The following is a 17,301-nucleotide window of genomic DNA, read 5'->3' as shown; positions in this document are numbered from 1 at the left end:
ACCACCCTCTGACACAGACTGCAGGGGGAGCCCAGTATAATAATAATATAATAAATTTTATTTCTATAGCGCCGACATATTCCGCAGCACTTTACATTTCAGAGGGGACTTGTACAGACAATAGACATTACAGCATAACAATCACACAGATTATAACAAATACCAAGAGGAATGAGGGCCCTGCTCGCAAGCTTACAGTCTATGAGGAAAGAGGTAGACACGAAAGGTGGGTGGTAACAGTTGCCCTGATTGTATGGACCAGCCATAATGTTAAGTGTGTAACAGTACAGATGCAGAGGGCTAATGGATGCATAAAGCATGTGGGAACATGATGCGGGGAACCTGGTTATGGTAAAAAACTTTTGACTGTGACACATAGGGATAGATTAGGTTCATGTGTTGAGGTCTTGAAGACGGGAGATGGAGGTTCTGATTATTGAGGATGCTAACCTCAGGTCATCAGCAGAACGGAGGGCGCGGGTAGGATGGTATACTGAAACAAGGGAGGAGATGTAGGGTGGTGCTGAGCCATGAAGAGCTTTGTGGGTGAGGGTAATAAGTTTGTATGGGTAGCCAGTGTAATGACTGGCACAAGGTAGAGGCATCGGTGTAATGATTGGTGAGGAATATGATCCTGGCAGCAGCATTCAAGACAGATTGGAGGGGGAGAGTTTGGTAAGAGGGAGACCGATTAGAAGGGAGTTACAATAGTCGAGACGAGAATGAATAAGAGAAAGAGTTTTTGCAGAGTCAAAAGTAAGAAAAGGTCGAATTCTAGAAATGTTTTTGAGGTGCAGATAACAAGAGCGAGCCAGTGATCGGATGTGGGGGACAAAGGAAAGCTCGGAGTCAAGTATGACCCCAAGACAGCGGGCATGTTGCTGGGGAGTAATAGTAGAACCACACACGGAAATGGCAATGTCGGGTATAGGTACATTAGTAGAGGGAGGAAACACAAGGAGTTCAGTCTTTGACAGGTTCAGTTTCAGATATAATGAGGACATGATGTTAGGCACAGCGTTTAGACAATCGCTGGTGTTTTCTAGAAAGGCTGGTGTGATGTCAGGAGAAGAAGCGTATAATTGGGTGTCATCAGCATAGAGATGGTACTGGAAACCAAATCTACTGATTGTTTGACCAATAGGGGCAGTGTACAAGGAGAAGAGGAGGGGGCCTAGGACTGATCCTTGAGGAACCCCAACAGTAAGGGGAAGATGAGAGGAGGAGGAACCGGCAAAAGATACAGTAAAGGAGCAGTCAGAGAGATAGGAGGAGAACCAGGAGAGAACGGTGTCCTTGAGGCCAATGGAACGGAGCATAGTGAAGAGGAGCTGATGATCCACAGTGTCAAATGCTGCAGAGAGATCCAAGAGAATTAGCATGGAGTAATGACCATTTGATTTAGCTGTCAGTAGATCATTAGAGACTTTAGTGAGGGCAGTTTCAGTAGAGTGTAAAGAGCGGAAACCGGATTGGAGAGGGTCAAGAAGAGTTTTCTGAGAGATAGCGGATAAGACGGGAGTGGACCAGGCGTTCCAGTTTAGAGATGAAGGGAAGATTAGAGACAGGTCTATAGTTAGCGGCACAGTTTTGGTCGAGGGATGGTAACTAACGAACACAGCGACGCCGCACGCTCGGCGTCGCTGTGCTGATCGCTGGTGAAGCTGTCTGTGTGACAGCTCACCAGCGATCACATAGCGACTTACCAGCGATCCCGACACGTTGATATCGTTGTCGGGATCACTGGTGAGTCGCTATGTGTGACTCCAGCTTAAGACCAATGTTGTATTTCTGAAGAATAGGGTGAAAGTGATTCAGTGGCCAAGTGTCTCCTGATCTCAAACCAACCACACACCCATGGTGAGTCATGAAGAGACAAGTTGTCATCACTGTCCATCCAGCATCCAGGCAAAAAGAGCGCTCGTTTTTGAAGAAGGGGAAAAAAAAGACAGATTGTGTACTATGTCACCAACTTGTTCATTCCATGCCTAGAAAGACTTGGTGCTGTGCTTAAAAATCATGAAAACCCTACAAAATGCTAGATGCAGCTTTAGGGGGGGGGGAACTCATTTTTGCATCAACTAATTAATTTGAGTAAAACTGAAGATTTTGTAATTAAATTTATATTATTAACCTTACTTTTATGGTTTTATTAAAAAAATGTTCTATGAAACTGAATGTTGGCAAAATTTTAGAAATTGTTATTGTGTTCAGTGAGATATTACCGTATTTTAAGGATTATAAGACGCACTTTTTCCCCCCAAATTTAGGAGGAAAATGGGGGTGCATCTTATAATGCGTATATACCACCTTACCGGTACCGTTGCTGCAGGCTGGGATGATGGGGTGCCCGGTGGTGCTGCTGGGGTGTCTGGCGGGGCTGCAGCAGGGGGCTTTGCCGACACCCCGTGAAAGGCCAGAGACCCCGCAGCTCCATGGCCTCCCGCGCGGCGGACTCCAGGGAAATTGGCCGCCAGGGGGGCGGCGCATGCGCAGACGGAGATCTCGGAATCATCTCGGGAGATGAGATTTCAGCGCTGAAATCTCATGTCCCGAGATCTTGATGCAGAGATCTCAACCCGCACATGCGCCGCCCCCGGCCATCTTCCCGGTGTCCGCCGCACAAGAAGCCACGGAACCGCGGGGGCTCCGACCCCCCACAAAAAGTCAGAAGAGCCCCCTGCATCACCGAAAACCCCAGCAGCACCACTGGACACACCCGTAGCGCCAAACACCCTCGCAGCAACGGCACCTGCAGCGGTGCAGTGTACGCCGGGCACCCCCTGCGGCCTGCAGCATAACCCCACTCCTGCCTCCTCCAGCAGCAACCCTTGGACCCCGCTTCACCGCAGCCACCACCCCCCGGTAAGCAATAAGACTCATGGATTATAAAAAAGCACCACCATTTTATTAAAAAAAAGTTTTCCTATTTTCCTCCTCAAAATTTGGAGTGCATCTTATAATCCGGAGCGTCTTATAATCCGAAAAATACGGTAATTAAAATCTTACTGATCAAAGGGGGTGTACTCATTTATCCTGAGCAATGTTTATTAACATTTAAAAAACACAGAACATAATCACAGTTTATTTCCTGGTCACACAGGGTAAGATTAGATACACAGCTCAGCAGTCAGTATCACACAGGATAGGATTAGATACACAGCTCAGCAGTCAGTATCACACAGGACAGGATTAGATACACGGCTCAGCAGTCAGTATCACACAGGATAGGATTACTGATCAAAGGGGGTGTACTCATTTATCCTGAGCAATGTTTATTAACATTTAAAAAACACAGAACATAATCACAGTTTATTTCCTGATCACACAGGGTAAGATTAGATACACAGCTCAGCAGTCAGTATCACACAGGATAGGATTAGATACACAGCTCAGCAGTCAGTATCACACAGGACAGGATTAGATACACGGCTCAGCAGTCAGTATCACACAGGATAGGATTAGATACACGGCTCAGCAGTCAGTATCACACAGGAGAGGATTAGATACACGGCTCAGCAGTCGGTATCACACAGGATAGGATTAGATACACAGCTCAGAAGACAGTATCACACAGAATAGGATTAGATACACGGCTCAGCAGTCAGTATCACACAGGATAGGATTAGATGCACAGCTCAGCAGTCAGTATCACACAGGATACGATTAGATGCACAGCTCAGCAGTCAGTATCACTCAGGAGAGGATTAGATACACGGCTCAGCAGTCAGTATCACACAGGATAGGATTAGATGCACAGCTCAGCAGTCAGTATCACACAGGATAGGATTAGATACACAGCTCAGCAGTCAGTATCACACAGGATAGGATTAGATGCATGGCTTAGCAGACAGTATCACACAGGAGAGGATTAGATACACGGCTCAGCAGTCAGTATCACACAGGATAGGATTAGATACACGGCTCAGCAGACAGTATCACACAGGATAGGATTAGATACACGGCTCAGCAGATAGTATCACACAGGATAGGATTAGATACACAGCTCAGCAGTCAGTATCACACAGGATAGGATTAGATACATGGCTCAGCAGTCAGTATCACACAGGAGAGGATTAGATACACGGCTCAGCAGTCGGTATCACACAGAATAGGATTAGATACACGGCTCAGCAATCAGTATCACACAGGATAGGATTAGATGCACAGCTCAGCAGTCAGTATCACACAGAATAGGATTAGATACACGGCTCAGCAGTCAGTATCACACAGGATAGGATTAGATGCATGGTTTTTATGTGCAATATAATCATTATAATTTGTTATAGCTAACCACAGTTGGTTACTATGCCCAGGTAACGCCGGGCTCTTCAGCTAGTTCATTATATAGTGGAATGTGCTGAGAACAGCAAAACATAAAACTGATCAATGTAAATCAAACTTAATATCCATTGGAAGTCTGGGTTTAGGATGATACTCAAAATCAAAGTGAAAAATCAAATTACAGGCTGATCCACGTTCAGTGGAAATGCCCCAAGACCAGGAAATGATGTCAGTAGGGTGTGTGGCCTCCATGTGCATGCATGATCTCCCTACAATGCCTCCGCACGCTCCTGATGAGGCAGCAGATGTTCTCCTGAGGAATCTCCTCCCAGACCTAGAATAAACCTCCAGTCAACCCTTGGACAGTCTTTTGATGGATGGAACGAGACATGACGTCCCAGATGTGCTCAATTGGATACAGGTCTGGGGAACAGGCAGGCCAGTCCATAGCATCAATGCCTTCATTATGCAGGAACTGCTGACACACTTCAGCCCCATGTGGCCCAGCATTGTCATGCATCAGAAGGAACCCAGAGCCCACTGTACCTACCTATGGTCTCACAATGGGTCTGAGAATCACATCCCTGTACCAAATGGCAGTCAGGGTACATCTGGCTAGTACATGGAGAACTGTGCGACCCTCCAAAGAAATGCCTCCTCACACCATTACTGAACCACTGCCAAACCTGTTCATGCTGGATAATGTTGCAGGCAGCAGAACATTCTTTTGCGGCGTCTCCAGACTCTGTCATATCTGTAACATGTGCTTAGTGTGAACTTGCTCTCATCTGCGAAGCGCACAGGGTGCCAATGTCAAATTTGCCAATCCCCCTGCACGGTGTTGGTCTGCAAGCCCAACACCCACTTGTGGACGTCAGACCCTCATACCACCCTCATGGAGTCTGTTTCTGACAGTTTGAGCAGATACATGGAAGTTAGTGGCGTGCTGGAGCTCATTTTGCAGAACTCTGGCACGGCTCCTCTTGTTCCTCCTTGCACAAAGGAGGAGGTAGCTGTCCTGCTGCTGGGTTGTTGCCCTCCTACGGCCCATTCCACATCTTCTGATGTACTGGCCTTTCTTCTGGTATCTGCTCCATGTTCTGGACACTATGCTGAGAGACACAGCTACTCATGTCTCATGCTACTGTACAGTACCTCTAGGGGTGAGAGCAATGACAAAATGCAAAAGTGACAAACAACAGTCAAAAAGGATGAGAACAGAGAAATGGTCTGTGCTCACCTCTTGCAGAACCACTCCTTTACAGGGGTTATCTTGCTAATTGCCTATCATTTCTACCTATTGCCTGTTCCATTTGCACAACAGCAGGAGAAATTAGTTCACAATCAGTGTTGCTTCATAACTGGACAGGTGGCTTTCAAAGAAGTGTGACTGACTTGGAGTTACATTGTGTTGTTGAAGTGTTCCCTTTATTTTTGAAAAGTGTATTATTCCCTCATCTCCCTCGTCTAATATTCAAACATAATCCTCTCTATTATGCAGATCATCAAAGTTCTTATAACCACCGATCTTCTGTGGATGTCACTTCTGCAAATCCTTCTGTCTGCTCATGTAATCCAATTCAGTCGTGATGTTGAGATCGATGCTCTGTGGGGACCATACCCTATCCTAGCTACTAGGAAAAGAAGAAAGGGCTGTAGCCCAGGGTCCACTTACGCATTGGAACCCACATTGAGCTCCAGGTACTTCCACTCTCAAATAGGACATTGACGACATTAAACCCTTTGTTACATCAAGAAATCTTGATCTCCCTGCTTATAGAATGGCAAAGGGGCACATGGGACATCAGCACGGCGGCTCAGGTAGTGTACCAGCATAGGCAGCATGGCAACTGGCATCACGATGCAGATTGTTCATGGTGTCAAGAATGGAGTGGCTCTTGTGAAGTGTGATGTCACCAGAAGGTATGGAGCCTTCTCCATTAAGATGTAGAGTTCATAACAGTAAGTAACAAATGTGTATAATGGCATCCAAAAGGTATGATGTACTGCAGGATGGGACTTTATATAGAAAGGCAGAGAGCAGACGTGCTACAGGATGAAGATGTATGAAGGGGGCTGAAAGGGGTGATGGACTGCAGGATGGGCTCTATATAGAGAAGAGTAGTGATGTACAGCAGCATAGGGCAATATATTGAGGAGCTGATAGGAGTGATGTAATGCAGGATGGATGGGGTTGTATATATAGAGGAGAGGAGTGATGTACTGCAGTATCGAGTTAAAGGAAATGATGTACTGCAGGATAGTTCTGTATATAAAGGGAATGGGAGGATTGAGATATGGCAGGATGTGGCTGTATATAGAGAATAGGAGTGATGTACTGCATTATCAGGCTGATAGAAGTGATGTACCGCAGAATGGTCCTGTATATAAAGGGACTGGGAGGATTGAGATGCAGCAGGATGGGGCTGTATATAGAGGAGAAAAGTGGTGTACTACAGGATGGGGCTCTGTATACAGGAAATGAATGGTGTATTGCAGAATGGTGTGGCTGAGAGAAGGCTGATGTACTGAAGGAAGAGGCTGTATATATAGGTGCTCAGAAGAGTGATATACTAACAAAGGGTTATGTATTTAAAGGGGTTAAGATGAGTGAAGGACTGCAGGATGGAGCTGTATATTGAGGGGTCTAAGAAGAGTGAAATGGGAGGGTATACAGAAGAAATGAGATGAGTAATGTACTTCAGGTTGGCACTGTATATTCAGGATCTGAGAGTTCTGGCAGCATAGTTAGGGTTATTGTCCTGCTGGAATGTGAACCTATGCTCCAGTCTCAAGTCTTTTTCAGCCTCTAACAGGTTTTCCACCAGATTTTCCCTGTATTTAGTTTCATACATCTTTGCATCATCTCTTACCAGCTTTCCTGTCCCTGCTGAAGAAAAGCATCCCCACAGCATGATGCTGCCACCATCATATTTGATGGTGGGGATGGTGATTTCAGGGTGGTGTGCAGTGCACGTTGCCATGGTGAGGGGGAGTGACAACGCACATCCTCCCTCCCATCATTTGCGACGCATGCTGGCCCGCCCCGCCCCAACACGGCAAAGGAGTATTATGATGGGTAGCGCGTCAATTCACTAAGGATCCTCACTCCCATACATAAATATTCCCTGCCCTATTACTAAACCATGCCTCCTGCAAAACCAAGACGGTGAAACGCGCGTCGAGGCTCCAAGGTGTCCCTCCTGCACTTTAATTACGACATGTCTCACGTTTGACATTCACCTAAATAAACCTTTTGCCCTGAGACATGCTGGGATTCCGACACCCAGTCCTTAGCAGTTACATTCAGATCTAGCACCTATTTCAGATGCTTTCTCCAACATGAGTCTCTTATATGGCAGTAACACCTTCAGTATCCTGCCCTTTAATCTATACTGCTATCTGATCCAACTAGCTCAATTTACTGATACTTGCATCTCCTCATACCCGCATATTATTATTTCCACACATATGTGCAGGCTTTTGCCGGGTGACAGCTGTGTTTTCTCCCCGATGTGATACTCTCTGCTCCATTTTTTTCCACATTGGTCTTTTAGGTGATTCATCGCTCACCTTATTACTTGTCATTGTTAGTTATTTATGCTTAATAAAATTTAATATTTTTTGCTAAACCCTTTATGTTGGATTTTGTTTTATCTTCTACAATTTAGAACTTATTACTTGTTAGCTTTGGATCTGGCAACGCAGAAATCCTAATTTTTGTCGGTCGTATGCTGTAGCTTAGGAGTATGCTCCACTCAGCCGAGTGGATATCTTTGTAAGTTTATATACAGTAATGGTGTGCAGTATTAGTTTGCCGCCACACATAGCATTTTGCATGTAGCCCAAAAAGTTCTACTTTATTCTCATCAAATCTTAGGGTGCCATCCTCAGCGGCAAGGTAACGCCAATGAGGGTTAATCCACTTCCCTTACCCCTCTAGTTTTTTCCTATATATGCAAATTTTGGGACATTTCCTTGAATCTATATTTTACATATATATTCTATGGTTATTTTATTTGTATTGAATTAAAAGTTTATTTTTCATGTTTTTTTTCTGTTTGGTTATACTCAAGAAAACACACAAAACAACGTCACCACATTCAAACAAGCAACACTCACATTCAAGTTGTCCCTAACCTCTGCTAAACAGGACTGCTTCACAGACCTCCTATGTTCTTTATCCCACAACCCCAAACAGTAATTCAACACTTTTAACTCCTATTATCCATCCATTATTGCTTTCTATGACCTCCCTCATCTTTGCAGAAGGCTTTGTCACACATTTCAAAAACAAGATCAAGCAAACCAGGCAAGTTTTTACTGCTCAACCACCACAACCCCTATGTATAATAGACAACTGCCCCTACCCCATGAGCTTCCTCTCCACCATCACTGAAGGACAGCTTATTCATCTTCTCTCCAAATCACACTTCAACACTTATGCATTTGAGCCCATTGCAACCTCATCACTACACTTATCACAGCTCTAACCCATTTCTTCAACCTATCGTTAACTTCTGGTACCTTCCCTTCTGCTTTCAAAAATGCCACAATCACCTCAATCCTGAATATACCATCCCTCGACCTGACCTCTATGTCCAGCTAACGTCCCATATTGCTGTTCCTATTTAGCTTGAAACTCCTTGATCAGCATGTCCACAGTGAACTTTCCTCCCACCTTTCATCTAATTCACTAATTGGCAACCTACAGTCCAGGTTACATCCCCACACACCACTGAAACTGCCCTGACCAAATTAATGCCAAAGCCAACAAACATCTCTATACTCCTCCTTGTAGAACTGCCCTCTGCCTTTGGCAAAGACAACCACTCCCTCCTACTACAGATCCTCACTTTCCTTAGCATCAAAGACCTTGCCCTATCCTGAATCTCTTCTAACCTCACTAACTGCACATTTATCTTCTAACCTCACTAACTACACATTTATCTTCTCGAATTCTTACACTACCTCCTCTTCCCTCCAGCTCTCTGTTTGATCTTGAGAACCCACCTTCTCCATCTAAACCTTTGGTCTGGGACAAATGTTAAAGTCATATGGCTTCCACAACCACCTATATGTTGATGACACTCAGATCTACCTGTTTGGCCCAGATTTCACTTCTCTGCTGTTCAGAATCCTGGAGTGTCTATCAGCCATATCCTCCTTCTTCTCATCACGCTTCCTAAAGCTCATTGGGGAAAAACTGAACTCATCATCATTCTTCCAACTCGCCTATCTTCTCTACCTGATCTGTCTATCACAATAATTAACAACATGATTTCTGCTGTACCTAAAGTCCACTTCCTCAGAATAACCCTTGATTCTTCCCTGTCCTTCACACCAAACATCCAAGTTTTTACGACCTCCTGCCAGCTGTAACTCAAAAATATTTGCAGAATCCGTCCTTTCCTTAATGCAGAATCTAGTGAAATGTTAGCACATTCCCTCATCATCTCCTACCTCGACTACTGCAATACCCTCCTTTCTGGCCTCCCTGCTAACAATCTAGCACCTCTCCAGTCTGTCCTTAACCCCGCTGCCCGACTAATCCACCTCTCTTCCCACTATTCTTCCACTTGTCCCCTCTACAAATCCCTTCACTGACTCCCAATTACCCAGCATAACCAGATCAAAATACGAACATTGGCCTACAAAACCGTCCAATCTGTCTCCTCCTTTTATCTCCGAGCTAAACTACCAATATCTTCCCACACCTAATCTCTGGTCCTCCCAAGATCTCCTCTCCTCCACACTCGTATGTCCCTCACTCAATCGCCTACAAGACTTCTCCCGATTATCCCCCATCTTCTGGAATACTGTGTCTCAAGACGTCCGAATATCCACCACTATTTATGAAACCTTCAAACAGAACCTGAAACCTATCTATTAAAGAAAACTACAGTCTGCAATGACCCTGTTGCAAGCTCCCAACCACAGTAGGTGCTGTAACCCCACAACCTACAGCCTCCTTCTCATTATCCTGTAGAGTGGAGTCCCGCTAGGGCTGGGTCCCCTTCCCTCTGTGCCAGTATGTCATTGTTAGTTTGTTCTCTGTAATTTATATTGTATTTTGTACGTAACTGTCACAGGGTCCTTCTCTGGTATCACACAATCAACAGAGCAAGCGAAGAGTGAACAATTCAAAGACCTTTATTCAGGCAAAAATACGAAAACAGTGGCAGGGGTAGGTCGGCCTGGGGAGCCTATGGTTCTTCTTGTCGAGACAGTCCATCAGCGTTCTGGTGTTGGCTTCCTCGCTTGTATTGGATGGAGAAGCTGTAGGGTTGTAAGGACAAGCTCCACCGCAGCAATCTTCCATTGTCCCTTGATACGCGATTCAGCCATGTGAGGGGGTTGTGGTCTGTAACAATTGTAAAGTCTCTGCCATACAAGTAGGGCTGCAATTTTTTTAGCGCCCATACGATGGCAAGGCACTCCTTTTCAATAGTGGCATATTCAACTTCCCGATCCAGTAGTTTCCGACTGGCAAAAGCAACAGGATGTTCTTCTCCGGCGGCGTTCACTTGGCTAAGTACTGCCCCAATCCCAAAGGTGGATGCATCTGTCTGCACGAGGAACCTGCGTTTATAATCCGGGGCAGCCAAGACAGGAGCAGTGACGAGGGCAGTCTTTAACGCTGAAAAGGCATCCTCGCAAGCCGTCGTCCATGTGACATTCCTAGGCATGTTCTTGCGGGTCAGGTCGGTTAGGGGCTTGGCCAAGGTGCTGAAATTAGAAACAAATTTGGGATAGTAACCAGCAGTTCCTAAAAACGCAGGTACCTGCTTTTTTGTCTGGGGTCTACACCAGTTGCTAATGGCTTCCACCTTGGCAGGCTCAGGCCTTAGTGTCCCACCCCCTACTCTATGCCCGAGGTACTGCACCTCAGTCATCCCTATTGGGCACTTATCAGGGCGAATGGTCAGTCCTGCAGTAAGGATACAGTCCAGCACTATGCCCAAGTGTTTAAGATGTTCCTCCCAGGTTGTGCTAAAAATGGCGATGTCGTCTAAGTAAGCACAGGCAAAGTCCTGACATTGTTGTAACAGTCGATCCACCAGTCTCTGGAAAATAGCGGGGGCAGTTTTCATCCCAAAGGGCATTCTCAGGAACTCATAAAGCCCAAATGGAGTAATGAAGGCTGAGCGCTCCCGAGCGTCCTCCGTTAGGGGTATCTGCCAGTACCCCTTGCTCAAGTCTAATGTGGTCACAAATTGGGCACTGGCCAGACGATCCAATAGATCATCAATCCTGGGCATGGGATAAGCATCACTCTTGGTGGCATCATTTAGTCGTCTGTAATCAACGCAGAATCGTGTTGTACCATTCTTCTTGGGGACCAGGACGACAGGAGAGGCCCAAGAACTGTGAGATGGCTGAATAACTCCCAGTTGTTTCATCTCCTCCTTATCAAGCCTTGAACAGCCTCTGGAACCCGGTAGGCAGCCTGCTGGATGGGGCGTTGTCCGGGGGGTTCCACATGGTGACTGGTGAGAGTAGTCTTCCCCGGCTTTGAGGAGAAAGCAGCAGCCCTCCGCCTTAGTACGGCGACAATATCGTCCTTTTGTATATCCGATAAATGGGAGCCCAGGGGCACTTGTTCCAGTGATCCTCCCGCTTGGGCAACCTGGAGGAGATCTGGGAGATAGTCGGCGGCGGCGGTTTCACTAGGGGGGTGGCAGACAGCTAGAACAGGCAGAGATCGGTCGTGGTAGTCTTTCAGCATGTTAATGTGGACGGCTTTGTGTCGTCGACCACTAGAGTCCAGGGCAATAACATAGTTAGTGTCATTAATTTTCTTGACAACCTGATAAGGGCCTTCCCACACTGCTTGAAGCTTGTTGGCAGGGGAAGCACTAATCATGAGCACTTGCTGTCCTTCCATAAATTCCCGGTTCCTGGCATTACGGTCATACCAGGTTTTTTGTCTGGACTGGGCCATTCGCTGATGTTCTTTAGCGAAGGTAGCTAGCTGGGCGAGATGGTCTCTGAGCTCTAGAACATAGGGAACGATGGGCATTCCGGTATCTGAGATGTCTCCCTCCAAATGTTCTTTCAGAAGAGTGAGAGGCCCACGGACCTGCCGGCTAAGCAGTAGTGGACTCTTGGGGAACCTCCCGATAGGCGAAGAGGAGATGTGGCAGGTACTTTTCCCAGTCTTTTTCAACGTCAACAAAAGCCCTCAGCATATTTTTTAGGGTTCCATTAAAGTGTTCACATAGTCTGTTGGTCTGCGGGTGGTATGGGGTGGTGCGAATGGCTCGAACACCACAGGTATGCCATAGGGACTGGACCAGATCTGACATGAACTGAGTGCCTTGATCCGACAATATTTCACTAGGAAACCCTACCCGGGTAAAGATGGTAACAAGGGCCTCGGCTACCTTTACTGCTGTAATACTGGACAGGGCCACAGCTTCAGGATACCTAGTGGCATAATCCACCACGGTCAGGATATATTTTTTCCCTGACCTGCTGGGGTGGGCCAGAGGACCTATGATGTCGACGGCTACACGTTGAAATGGTTCCTCAATTATGGGCAGGGATTGCAGGGGTACCTTATGTCGAGCTCCTGGATGCCGCATTCGCTGGCACACATCACAGGTGCGGCAATAATGGGCTACCGACTGCGAGACGCCCGGCCAGTAAAAACTTTGGGTGAGTCTCTTTTCAGTCCTTTTTCTCCCTTGATGCCCAGCCAAGGGGATGTCATGGGCCAGTTGAAGTAGCTGTGCCCTGTACTTCTGAGGGACAATGAGTTGCCTGGTCGTTGCGTCAGGGTTGCCCTGGTCACTGCCCTTTGTTACACGATAATACAGTCCATTTTCTCGAGTGAAGCCATCCCCATTATCTCCCATGTGACCAGTTTCTGCCTTTCGCCTAAGGGCTGCTAAGGTAGTGTCACCCTCTATTTCTCTCCTAAACTCCTCTCTGTCCCAAGACTCTCCCAATGTAGTAGCAGCGAAAGTATTGCTTACCGACTCTGATGCGGTTCGTGGTGGTTGCTCCCCGGTGGGGTCCGGATGACGTAGTGCTTGTAGGGCCTGTAGTCGGGTGACTGCTCCCACAAATTGGCACTGTAACTCCCCAATGTCGTTCCCAAGGAGGATATCTGCAGGAAGTCTTCCCATAACTCCAATCCAACACAGTTTTTCTCGACAACCATAATCCAAACGCACAGAAGCTCTCTGTATATATTTGCGGGCACCGCCCACCAGGACAATGGGAATTCCCGGACCCTGGTAAATTGCCTCGGGTCGAACCACACGGGGGTCAGCGATAGTCAAGAATGCCCCCGTGTCTCTAAATCCTGACACTTTGTATCCATCAATAAAGACATCCTGCAGGTGGCGTTGCCGTTGCTCTGAGTAGCTAAAGGACAGAGGCCGGAGTCCGTACACTCCAGGAGGGGTATCTATGGTGCCGTGGTCGGTGGTCCACTCTGGTGGGGGTGGTGGTAGCTCTTCCTCAGGTGTGGTGGAATGTACAAGATGCACTGGACGAGGTGGGGCTGCGTGGGGCTCCCTCCGAATCCTGGAGGGACAGTCAGACTGCAAATGTCCAGGTTGCCCACACCCATAACACCTCCTCTCTGTGATACCCCCAGGTCGTGGTCGGAACTGTTGGGGCCTAGGATTGTGAGGCGTGATTGTCATCAGCTTGCGACTAGGTGAAAGGGCAGATATAATTGGAGGGGGACGGGGCGCGGGAGCAGGCCGTGGTTCATTGTCCAGAAGCCTCCTCCATTGCAGCTGGATAGTAAGGGCTTCATCGGCCAGGGCTGCAGCTCTATACACGGTACACGGCGTGCGCTCCCGGACCCATTCCCGTACCTCTGCAGGGCACTTGGCAAGAAATTGTTCTATAAGGAACGCCTGTATAACATCTTCCACAGTAAAGGCGTTTTCTGCTTCCAGCCATCTCCGACATACCTCGGACATCTTATGTGCATACATCCTAAACGATCCCCCCGTGGTGCATGGGAGGTCTCGGAACTTGGCCCTATATGAGTCTGGGGTGATAGCATGGTAATCCAGGATAGTCCGCTTTACAATGTTATAATCCTGATTCTGCAGTGCATCAATGGTTCGGTAAGCCTCCGCCAAGCTTCCGTTCAGGAGCCCCACTAACAAAAGCATCCAGCTAGAGTGGGGCACCTCCATCACAGCACACTGCAGCTCAAAGTCTTTGAAGAACCCCTCCACATCTCCAGAAGCCTCATCAAATGGCTTAAACTCTGTCCGGGTGATCCGTACAGGCTCCTGGATTGTTGGGGTTACACTCCACATTGCGCTACTCCCTTTTTCAAGCTCCATTGCTTCCTGTCTCCGCTGTGCCCGGCGGGCAGCCTCCTCCTTGTACTCCTGAGAGACGCCGGGACCCAGAACTGCCATCTCTTCTTCATACCACACCAACCACTGGCTTTTCTGGATGGAGATCCCTGTCTCCAGTGCTCATCCTTCAGACATCTGGGAGGAGGTGGCCGGGCTAGCGCCCACCAGTAGATCGTATTAAGGCCTCTTTAGTCAGTCCCTGGTAGTTCAGGCCCAGGTCTCTGGCTCTCTCCGGTAAACTGCATACAGTCCAATTTCTGCACTCACTCTGTGGGTGGTTCTCCATTGGGTGACGCTCTGTTGATCCCACCGCTGCCACCAGTTGTCACGGGGTCCTTCTCTGGTATCACACAATCAACAGAGCAAGCGAAGAGTGAACAATTCCAAGACCTTTATTCAGGCAAAAATACGAAAAGGTCCATATTCAGTCCACCACACAAAGGATAAGATAGTCCAGAATAAGAATGCAGTCCAGTATCAGGATAAAATGTCCAGGGAAACGAGATTTCAAAACTCTAGCACCAGAGGATAAAAATGGGTCCTTCTCTCTGAAATGTAGCCTTTTCACCATCTTGTCTCTACCGGAACTGACTTGTCCAGCTGCCGTTCTTCCCCCCCAACCCCTTCCTTGTCCAGGGGTAGTCCAACAATTTGCCTCCCAGAGGAGAACAAAAGGCCTTAGGGATTAAAGCACTACAGGGGGTCACCAAGAGACAGATACAGTGAGGCTGTAGGCTTACAATGTAATAAGAAAAACACTATGAAAATAACTGGAATTGTTAAAAATAGGAATATACAAAAAATGACATCCACATAACATATCACAACATCACAGTAACCCCTTCTCATGTACAGCTCCATGGAATCATTATCAGCAGGGCAACTGCACTTCTACTTTCTAGACTAAACAAGCCTCCAGCACTAATGAGCAGCTCTGTCACTATGCAATGTACTGTACACAGAAGGCCGTAGTGTAGTCGGGGTAAAGGGCCTGTCATACTAAGCAATACCGCTAGCAATATCGCTATAACGTCACTGGTTTTTGTGATCTTATAGCGATATCGCTATGTCTGATACTTACCTCCGACCGCTCCCCCCGCTGCTCATCGCTGATCGTGCGAGAACGTCCTGGACCGTTTCTCGTTGTCAGCTTCCTGCTGTGACGACGAGCGACGCGTGGACGCAGGCGGGAGGACGTCAGGATCGCCTTGTCTGACAGGTAAGTAACGACCCCAGAGATGTCGCTGGTGAGATCTGCCTGTGTGGCAGCTCACTAGCGACCACTTAGCGATGCACCAGCGATCCTGACCGCGTCATATCGCTGGTTGGGATCGCTGGTACATCGCTAAGTGTGACAGTACCCTTAGACACAGCTCTTCTAGATCTGCAGCAGAGATAACTATGACTTTATCATAACTGCTGCACCCAATATACCAAATGTCACAGAGCTGGAACCAAGGTCTCTGTGCCTACAACATGCTGCTATCAGATTTCACCTGATAACAGATTCCCTTTAAGGAAATAAAAAGTTTGTAACATAGAAAAAATGTCTCATTTCATGAGCTTCTCACTTGGAATAAATTTCTCCAAATATTCGAACCACTGACGTAGAGTTGAGTCTCCAAACATGTAGATGTTTTTCCCTTTCAGGCAGGCGAGAGCATCCGCAGGCAAAGGGAAGTGACGGCCCAAGCAAGAAAGTGATGTCCACTTATCAGCGTAATAGAACCCAGAAGGCTGCGGAGAGTCTTGACCACGTCTGCAGATGGAGAGGTTGGAGGTAAGTCCTACAAGACAATGGAGTAAAAAAAAAGAGAGAGAGATTTGAGGAAAGATCATTAAAATGATTAACTGATAAAGGCTGACACAAAAAAAAACATCCAGTCTACTGTATAAACTCTACTACGTACATGGCATATACCACAAGATGCAGAGTCTATTGCAAGAGTCGAACTAGAAGCCGATCTTAAAAGAGATCTCCCTCTTATTGAAGATATTGTAATACATACAGGAGAAATGCAGTAACTATACACTGTACTTGTAGATAGTGAATATTATCACGGTATACTGAATAGTGTTTTAGTAGTTATATTCCACATAGGAGCGGTACTATAGTAGTTATATTCTTGTACATAGGGGGCAGTATTATAGTAGTTATATTCTTGTACATAGGGACAGTATTATAGCAGTTATATTCTTGTACATAGGAGCAGTATTATAGTAGTTATATTCCTGTATATAGGGGCAGTATTATAGTAGTTATATTCTTGTATATAGGGGGCAGTATTATAGTAGTTATATTCTTGTACATATGGGGCAGTATTATAGTAGTTATATTCTTGTACATAGGGGGCAGTATTATAGTAGTTATATTCTTGTACATAGGGGGCAGTATTATAGTAGTTATATTCTTGTACATAGGGGGCAGTATTATAGTAGTTATATTCTTGTACATAGGGGGCAGTATTATAGTAGTTATATTCTTGTATATAGGGGGCAGTATTATAGTAGTTATATTCTTGTACATAGGGGGCAGTATTATAGTAGTTATATTCTTGTACATAGGGGGCAGTATTATAGTAGTTATATTCTTGTACATAGGGACAGTATTATAGCAGTTATATTCTTGTACATAGGAGCAGTATTATAGTAGTTATATTCCTGTATATAGGGGCAGTAT

General features: G+C 46.5%; 1 protein-coding gene across 1 annotated transcript in view; it reads right to left on the bottom strand.

The window, feature by feature from the left end:
• Nucleotides 1–17,301, bottom strand: part of LOC141054343 (NXPE family member 3-like) — a 94,420-nt gene that overhangs the window by 4,173 nt on the left and 72,946 nt on the right. The window contains exon 4 of the mRNA XM_073551660.1: nt 16,193–16,408. Coding sequence (XP_073407761.1) covers nt 16,193–16,408 — 216 coding nt within the window. The remainder of the gene's footprint in view (nt 1–16,192; nt 16,409–17,301) is intronic.

The sequence above is a fragment of the Dendrobates tinctorius genome, unplaced genomic scaffold (genome assembly GCF_039654945.1).
Source record: "Dendrobates tinctorius isolate UK_male_01 unplaced genomic scaffold, ASM3965494v1 ptg000178l, whole genome shotgun sequence".
Lineage (NCBI taxonomy): Eukaryota > Metazoa > Chordata > Amphibia > Anura > Dendrobatidae > Dendrobates > Dendrobates tinctorius.
Note: the sequence above shows the minus strand (reverse complement) of the source record. Positions and strands in the feature narration are given on the sequence as shown.